This window comes from Colobus angolensis, unplaced genomic scaffold (genome assembly GCF_000951035.1).
Source record: "Colobus angolensis palliatus isolate OR3802 unplaced genomic scaffold, Cang.pa_1.0 Scaffold55, whole genome shotgun sequence".
Taxonomy (NCBI): Eukaryota; Metazoa; Chordata; class Mammalia; order Primates; family Cercopithecidae; genus Colobus; species Colobus angolensis.
The window spans coordinates 5,277,808-5,287,109 of NW_012119043.1; the positions used below are offsets into that span (position 1 = coordinate 5,277,808).

At 53.0% G+C, this 9,302-nt stretch overlaps 1 protein-coding gene across 1 annotated transcript in view; it reads left to right on the forward strand.

Annotated features, from left to right (window-relative positions):
* PMM2 (phosphomannomutase 2) overlaps positions 1-9,302 on the forward strand; it is a 47,772-nt gene that overhangs the window by 30,768 nt on the left and 7,702 nt on the right. Inside the window, exon 8 of the mRNA XM_011961381.1 lies at positions 5,138-5,925. Within this exon, the coding sequence (XP_011816771.1) occupies positions 5,138-5,239 (102 nt within the window). The 3' untranslated portion in view covers positions 5,240-5,925. The remainder of the gene's footprint in view (positions 1-5,137; positions 5,926-9,302) is intronic.

Below are 9,302 nucleotides of genomic sequence, written 5' to 3' on the forward strand. Positions count from 1 at the left end.
CACATGGCCTATCCCCTCACTTCTCTCAGATGCCAGGGTTCCCTCGCCCTCCAGTCCTGGCAGCCCTTCCCTCCCTTTGCTCAACAAGGCGCCCAAGAGCTGTCTGCTCCTGGCTGGTCTCCCCGACCAGACCACAGGCAAGGTCGTTTTCGTTTACGCCGTATCCCTAGCTGGTAAAGCAATGCCTGGCAAGTAGTAGGTGTTCTAGAAAGGTGTGTTGTGTCAATTGATTTGCTTTATGCGACTACTAGAGCCGGCGCCAGAGGAAAAGGTAAGTAGGCAAGATAAAAAAGGAAACTTTATTAGGTAGCCAATGTAAAGAAAGAGGCGAGGTTCACTGGTCTCCGGTGGCGGAGGCCGAGGAAGTCGCTCCAGCGTTCTCGGGTGAGGTTCCTGGGTCCGCATATGAGAAGGGGCTGAGGAAGTTCGCACCGCGTGTCTGCTAGAAGCGGCTTTTATGTCTTGGGCCTGGGGGAGTGGGAGGGCAGTAGGCAGGACGCGGACAGGTCGAGGGCTCTGCGGTGGGCACGGCCAGGCAGGTTTCGGTTTCCTCAGTCGGACGTCATGCTGCGCCTGCGCAGTTGACCTGTGCCTTTCCTGGGCGCAGGAAAGTTGATGAAGAAGAACCCGGAAGTACGCCATCTTAGTCACCTTTGTTCTTTGTTTCCCTCTCCCTCCGTCCAGACAGTCCAGTCTTTTATTGATTATGATTGGGGGCGCTGTTGTCTGTCTAGCTGCTTCCTGCTGTTAGGGGGTGGCGTCATGAGGGTCTGTGGTTGGCACCTGGACATAGGGATGTAGGAGCATCTCATTGAAGGCAATGCGGGTGATCTCTTGCACTGGTATTAGATGGGCAACAGTGGTGACGTAGTGGAGGTAGTTGCTAGGAGACGGTATTGTCCCCCGCTGTTTAGATGTAAGGACACCGGTTTGCCTAGTGTCTGGAGTATTGTTTGGTTTTAGTTAAGACTAGGCCAGAGATCAGACACTGGTTTGCCTAGTGCCTTAGGTGCCTAAAGGTCTAAAACCATTATTAGAGGAGATATAGAAGATATAAGAAAATATAATAAACAATTATTAGAGGAGATATAATGATGACAGTAATGGAATGATGACAGAATAGTTAGGAAGGAGCCGAGGAAGAGGAGGGCAGGAATAGACTGAAGAGGAAGGTGGAATGAGAGTAAGAGACAACTACCGATAAGGCAAGAATGAGAGGGAGTGTGGAAGCTGGGTAGGCGGAAGTGCCCAGGGATGGAAGGAGGGGCAGCCTCAACAATGGTATGCGGGACCGAGGGAGGAGGGCGGAACTGTAGTGGAAGCGGGAGGGGGAGGGGGAGGGGGAGTATACGGCGGAAGTGGAAGTGGGGAGAAGCTGACACGGTGAGTCAGACAGGAAAGGTGACTCTTTCTTTTCTGACTTTGCTAAGTCCGCGCCTTAGCCAACTTGACTTGGGCCAAGGAACATTGGCTACACAAGTCTGGTCGAGAACACAAGTCTTAAAACTTTTGTATATAATTTATTTTAGACTACTTGCTTAAGCGCTGGCAGAAGTTACTGAGGTCGATTAAAATGTTACAGTCTAGGGTGCCTTCAGGCGGCCATTGAGACTGGTTGTCTAACTTATATTGTGGCCACATCACAGTGGAGAGGAAAACCAGTCGCTTTCGTTTAAGATCTTACTCTAATTGTAAAGTTTTCAGATTAGTTAGAAGACACCCTAAAGGGGAGTCTCTAGGTATTTTGGATTGGGGGTTTCCCATTGCCTTCCTCTCGCCAATAGGCGGAAACGGAAACCGAACTCTACTTGGCTACAAAGCATCCTTTCCAGCCACTAGAGACGGGTGGGAGGCTCCTGGAGCCGGAATGGAGATTACCTCCAGGCGGACGTCTCCGTCCTGGACGGGTCTCCCACGGAACGGAATAGAGTTCCTTTGGGCAGTCGTCTCTGCCTTTGGAAACTCCCCTGGGGGTCACCTGGTCACCGGAAAAAAAAAACCTTGGGCCTGCACAGGACTCCTGGCCAAGGAGTATGAGAGGGAGGCAAGAGGTACTCACCCCTAGGAGACTTGGAGGTATGGAAAGCGATCTCTAGGTCCTGGTCCGTCCTCCGCGTGGAAGGTGGAGGCTCCTCGGACCTTGGGGGGCCCTGGGGAGGGGTCTCCTCCCGGGTTTCGGCACCTGATTTGCTTTATGCGACTACTAGACCCGGCGCCAGAGGAAAAGGCAATTAGGCAAGATAAAGAAGGAAACTTTATTATGTAGCCAATATAAAGAAAGAGGAGGCGAGGTTCACTGGTCTCCAGCGGCGGAGGCCGAGGAAGTCGCTCCGGCATTCTCGGGCGAGTTTCCTGGGTCCGCACATGAGGAGGGGCGGAGGAAGTTTGTGCGGTACGACTGCTCGGAGCAGCTTTTATGTCTTGGGCCTGGGAGTGGGAGGGCAGTAGGCAGGACGCGGGCGGGTCGAGGGCCCTGCGGTGGGCAGGGCCAGGGAGGTTTCGGTTTCCTCGGTCGGACGTCATGCTGCGCCTGCGCAGTTGACCTGTGCCTTTCCCAGCGTGGGAAAGTTGATGATGAAGAGCCCGGAAGTACGCCATCTTAGTCACCTTTGTTCTTTGTTTCCCTCTCCCTCCGTCCAGACATTAATGTGTGAATACGGACTCCCCCTCCTCAAGTCACTGAGGCATGTGAGAGTTGGTTGTGCCTTTGGTTTTTGTTTTTTGAGTCTTGTTGTGTTGCCCAGGCTGAAGTAATGGTCCATTCTTGGCTCACTGCAACCTCCGCCTCCCATGTTTAAGTGATTCTCCTGCCTCAGCCTCCCAAATAGCTGGGATTACAGACATGCGCCACCATGCCCCGCTAGATTGTGCCTGTGTTAGGTTCTCTGTGACTTTTGTCCACCATGTTATTCCTGAAAGAAATCTTTTTTCTTAATTATAAGAATTACTAGAACTAGCTCAGCACTGTGGTGCACAGTCTTTGTCTTGGCTAATTGAGAGGCTGAGGCTGGAGGTTCACTCAACCCCAGCCTGGGCAGCATAGCAAGACCCTGTGTCCAAAGGGGGGGAAAAAAAAAGGCAAAATCAGAATTACCAGAACTGATTTCACATGTGTAGGTAGCAGATGGTGGCCATGAAATTCAGGTCTGTCTGAAGGTCACCAGGCCTGGTACAAAACTGTGTTAAGGCCAGGGCAAGGCCCTGGCAGGCTCCTGAGTGGCTGGACTGGAAGAGATGCCAAGTTCATGGCCTCCTGACTCCACGCAGCACTCCCTGGGCCCAGCGACATTCCTTCCTGAAGCCTGAAACTTCACCTCCACCTGAGGAAGCCATCTGCCTGGGGATAGGTTTTTGCAAAAATGAAAACACTCATTTCCAGAGGCAATTAATTCTTTAAAAATTTGTCAGACTGGCCAGGCACGGTGGCTCAAGCCTGGTAATCCCAGCACTTTGGGAGGCCGAGACGGGCAGATCACAAGGTCAAGAGATCGAGACCATCCTGGCTAACAGTGAAACCCCATCACTACTAAAAAAATACAAAACACTAGCCGGGCAAGGTGGCGTGCGCCTGTATTCCCAGCTACTCCGGAGGCTGAGGCAGGAGAATGGTGTAAACCCAGGAGGCGGAGCTTGCAGTGAGCTGAGATCTGGCCACTGCACTCCAGCCCGGGCAACAGAGCAAGACTCCGTCTCAAAAAAAAAAAAAAAAAAGTCAGATTTTTGGTCCAAAATCATGGTTTCCACATTGGCTTCATGCTCAGTGCTTTATGAGAAAAAACCCTTTTCTCTGCAGTTGTGTTCATTGTATTGTAAACAAATCATAGATTATTTCAAGGTTTTGAGTTCGAGTGTTTATCCAGTTTTATGAGGGAACTGAAGGAATTCCACGATGAGAAAAACAGGGTATATTTCCTGCAGGGCTCGGGGTTGCGGGAGTGGCAGGTAACCTGATTCATTAACCTGAGCCCAGCAGGATTGGTGGGGGTGAGGGGGACACAGATTAGGGCACAGGACCCCGGCAGGACATGCCCCGGTGCTCCTAGACATGGGCCCTTGCAGACTTTCTGAGGCCTTGGTTTCCTCATCTTACCAAGGTGTGACCCCAACCATCATCTCCTCAACTTTTGGCCACAGAACTCTGGGCAGGCTTCCACCATGACCCCATTTTGGAGACGGGGAGTCACCGCAGCCCCTCAGTGGTAGAACCAGCATCTGACCCAGGACACCTGCTCCAGAGGCCCTGCTCTTAGCCAGCAGCTCGGACCCGAGTCATGTGGGGCCATTTATTTTTAAGATAGAGTCTCCCAGGCTCTATCTAAGATAGAGCCCTCCCAGAGTGCAGTGGCGCGATCCCGACTCTCTGCAACCTCCACCTCCTGAGTTCAAGCAATTCTCCTGCCTCAGCCTCCCGAGCAGCTGGGATTACAGATGTGCGCCACCATGCCAATTTTTGTATTTTAAGTAGAAATGGAGTTTTGCCATGTTGGCCAGGCTGGTCTCAAACTCCTGACCTCAAGTGAGCCACCCCTCTCAGCCTCCCAGGTGCTGGGATTACAGGGATGAGCCACCACACCCGGCCCACGTGCGGCCGTTTAAATTAAAATCAAATCAACTGAATTCCTCCATTGCATTGGCCACATTTCAAGTGTGCAGAGTGACACATGGCCAGTGGCTGCCATCACCACTGATGTCGCCACGTCCTTCATCACAGGAAGATCCCTGGCAGCCCTGCTCCCCACCCTCTGCCCTCCTGACGCTCCCTTGTGACTTGTTAGAAAAGTGTGGGCACAGCTAAAGAAAAAAAAACCTGATGGCTGTGAGAATACTGTCACTTGCTGATGCCTTCTGTATAGAAAAATAAGCCTTAGACAGATCTTCACAAGAACGTCGTGATCTCTCTCCTAGGCATAATTGCGTGTTCCAAGCCAAACTGCAGTTCAAGAGGAGGTTATAAATCTCTTCTCAATAACAATTGTACTCATGTTCGTCTCCTGGAAACTAAGAGGAAGGTAGCTGAAGAAATTCTCCCTGCCCAGTTACATCTTGTTTTTCGGGTACTTTTAGGTTCCAGGGTCACATCAGCAGTGGCCCAGGACAAACGAGGGGGAGCCTTCATCTGTACTTTGTGTCTTTCCAGGGTGGCAATGACCATGAGATCTTCACAGACCCCAGGACCATGGGCTACTCCGTGACAGCGCCGGAGGACACACGCAGGATCTGTGAAGAGCTCTTCTCCTAACTCGGGAGCAGAAGGGTGGGGTCCTGGCTGACAAGCCAGCATGGGGCATTTGGTGGCCCGAGCCAAGGGTCCTCCCACACGTGCTCACCCACCCGCAGCTCAACCAGGCTCTGCATCCTTTGCCAGGCACATGCAGTCTGGACTGCCACCCCTGACATGCCTTGCCTCCATCTCCAGCGCCAGAAGCTTCCAGAAGGAAGGAGAAAACTATTGTCAAGAATGGGTCAGAGGAATACCTCCCACAAAAGGTCTTCCCCACCCACCCTCGGCCCCCTAATCTAATACTCACCCTGATACGTGCAATCATGTGGTTTTGGCGGAAATTTCCGCATAATTCTAGGATACAGAAAGAAAAAATGTGCCTGGGCCCTCCCTCTTGGTGGGTCTGTGGACTCGTACGTGGTTTTTTAATGGACGCCTGCATCAGCACCAACAGTGGGGGTTTGGTACTGAGAAACAATGACAGGCCATCTGCAGTGACCCACCCCAGGACGAAATTTACAAACAACTGGAACGAAGCTCCTGCCTGCATATCACCTTGATGGGGACTGTGAGCAGGGCAGTGTTATGCCCAGTGACTAGACGCACTCTGCGTTTTCCCGTGTTTGAGGCTGAGGCCTGCTGGACAGGTGGCTGGCCGAGTGGGAGCAGACCCCAGGGAGTTTGCACCTCAGCTGGGCCGGAGAGTTGATGCTGGCAAAACAGTCACCCAGGTCCAGAGAAACCAATGTGGGATGTCAGACTTCATCAAAAGGACCTTCTGGTTGGCCCTGGCTGGCTTCCCAGAGGCGTTCGCCTCTAGTTTCTCAGGGATCGAGCAAGACTCTGGCCAGGGAACAGGAAGAGGAGCTGCTCTCCTATCTGCGCCCACCCAGGCCCCCACCCAACTTTACAACTGAGGGGGCCGAGTGCAGCTGCAGCCAGGTCCGCGTCCCTCACTCTTTCCACCTTCTGCACGTTCTTCATGAAACCGGAAGAATCCCAGGCCTCAGGCAGAACATGGTGGAAGAGAACTTTCCTAAGAAACGGTTCATGTGTCACTTTTCAGGTTGTGGAAACGCTGGGACCCACAGACCCTCCTTTGCTTGGTGCTGGGGCTGTGTGGCCTCACAGAGCACTGAATCTGGGGCCAAGGGGGCCCAGACTGCCCTGCACTCCTGCCTCCCAGCCCACAGCCAGGTGCTTTCATCATAGCTCAACCTGGTTCCCTTCAAACCTCCCAGTCACTCGGGCTTGCAAGCTGTCTTGAGCCCCGGATCCGGTGGGGTGAAAGCAGCCAGCTCCTCATCTCGCAGGACACGGCCATCCAGTGGCATCTTTCCTTGTTGAATGTTGCAAATGATACTGTAATGACCTTCCAAAATGGTTAGTACATTAAAGTGATTTGTTTCCTATTTCTCATTCTGATTTCCAGATTCTGGAAGGGAACCCCAGCCCTTCCAGGTCTGAGAGCCACTCTTTCATTGGTCCAGATTTCTGTCCCATCGGAGGCCCCTCCCTCTGTGGAGCTGCATGTTCCTGTTCCTGACAGACTCCTCCCCCTCTGCTTTTCTGCCCACTGGGTCAGGGCCTGCCATTCCTTACAAGTTTCCTTAACGTAGTGCGTCAAAGCGAGACAACTGAGTCTTACTCAAACTTGTTTTAACCGGAAATGGAGGGTCGCTGCTGTGTCCCCCCACAGAGGGCTGCCCTCAGGTGGGTACCCTGAGTCCGCCAGGCTGGGCCCTGATGCGCAGAGGCCTGGGCCGCTCCTGCCCCAGTTCCCACAGTGGCTGCTTCAGACCCTCCCCAGGCCCCTCGAGCCCCTCCTGCACTGCCTGCTGCCTCCCTCTGCAGTCAGAATTGACACTCCCCTCCAAACTCAAAAGGACTTGGAACTTCCCCTTTCCTTCCACCTTGTCATCGCATTGCAGCCCAGGCCAGCTTCCTGGGGTTACTCCAAGTGTGTCCGCTTGTCAGGCACTGTGGTGGGATGTAGTGTTAACAACTAAATGACGCATGCGCAGGGCGTCCTGGTGCCTTCCACGTGTCCCCTGAGCAGCAGGTTCTGCACGTGGCAGGTTAAGAGCACGGCTGCCAAGGCTCCAAGCCTAGTTCTGCTGGTACAAGCTGTTGCATGACTTACGGTGAGTTCATCTTCGCCTCAGTTAGTTCATGTGTCAAATGGTATAGTCCTTACCGTGTATGGAATTTAAAGCACTTTGAACAGTGAGTGTGAGCCATTACTAACTCAAATAATACCCCCGCTCCCTGCAACCCAGAACCCTGTAAGGCAGGGACAGTCCCCTCTCTGCCTTAGGGGGTCAGCAGGATAAAGACACCATCACAAGAAATTTAAATACAGTAGGTAAGTTTTGAGCCAGAGCAAAGCACAGAGGTTGCACCTAGGCCAGCGTAGCACTATTGAAAGTCACCATCCCCAGCACTGCAGAAGCTGACCCTGAACTCAAGGTCAGGGCTTAAACCTCAGGGAAAAGGCCTGCGTTGAACCTGAACAGCTGGTGAGTACAGGGCAGGCTTCTGGCTCCCTGGAGGGAGAGGCTAGCTGGGAAGTTGAGCTTGAACCTGATCCCGAGGGAAGGGCGTGGGGCCCGCTCATGGTCTGTCCGGGAAGGTCCCTCCAGCTACTGGAAGGGGAGTGCCCATAGGGGCCAGAAGAAGAACCAGTTGGGCAGTTGGGCAGATGTTGCCGTAATCCGGACACATCCAGGCATACGTGGCTTTGAATCACTTCCTCTCCACGGGCTGCCTCCTCTCCCCACATCCCCAGTGTTCTGGCTGTGGGCCCCAGCTGGTCACCTCAGCCCAGGCAGGCTCCTCCAACCCGACCGACAGGTAACCTCCACACTGCCTGCCACTCCACACTGCCCGCCATGGCACCCCAAAGTCAAGACCTAGAACTCATTCCACCTCCCTCACCGGAGGCTGCTTTCCCAAACGTCTTCAGTTTTGGTTTTCATTGCTGTTGTTGCTATTGTTGTTTTTGAGACGGAGTCACTGTTGTTGCCCAGGCTGGAGTGCAATGGCGCAGTCTCGGCTCACCGCAACCTCCGCCTCCCCACTTCAAACAATTCTGCCTCAGCTTCCCGAGTAGCTGAGATTACAGGTGCCCGCCACCACACCCAGCTAATTTTTGTCTTTTTAGTAGAGACCAGGTTTCACCATGTTGGCCAGGCTGGTCTCAAACTCCTGACCTCAGGTGATCCACCTACCTTGGCCTCTCAAAGTGCTGGGATTACAGGCATGGGCATGAGCCACCATGCCCAGCCTTTTTTTTGAGACGGAATCTCGCTCTGTTATCCAGGCTGGAATGCAGTGGCGCAATCTCAGCTTGCTGCAACTTCTGCCTCCAGGTTCAAGCGATTCTCCTGCCTCAGCCTCCCAAGTAGCAGGGATTACAGGTGTGTGCCACCACACCCAGCTAATCTCTGTATTTTTAGTAGAGATGGAGTTTAACTCTGTTGCCTAGGCTGGTCTCGAACTCCTGACCTCAAATGATCTGTCCACCTTGGCCTCCCAAAGTGCTGGGATTACAGGCGTGAGCCACCACGCCCAGCCCCCACCTTCAGCTTTTCCTGAACCCTTCCTTGTGCCACCCATGTAGTATTCCGTATAGTAAGTCACAAATCTCATTTTGAGCTAAGTGCCTACGTTAGCCTCTCCCTAAACAGGTTTGATGGGCTGGTTTTTCCCCAATATGCTTTGGAAATCATTGTATAATACTGACAAAAATGCCCATCTCTGCACCATCCAAAATCACTGCCTCCCTTGGGAGACACCAGCCAGAGCAAATTCCCAGCCGAGCATAGCAAACCTGTAGAGTGGCCCCTGCCCATCACTGCTCTCCTGGAAACCAAGAACAGAAGTTCTCACACCTGCCCACCTTCTGCCCTCACTCCCACTGCTCCAACAGCAAACAAACCCTTCCTCCCCCGCAATGGACCTTGAAAAGCTATATCCATCCTAGCACTCTCATGCCAGCCCCGGGCCCTCAAGCCTCACCTGCTTCCAGCCCCTGACTTCATGCCTGAAGAACAGCAAGCTTTTTTTTTTTTTTTTTTTT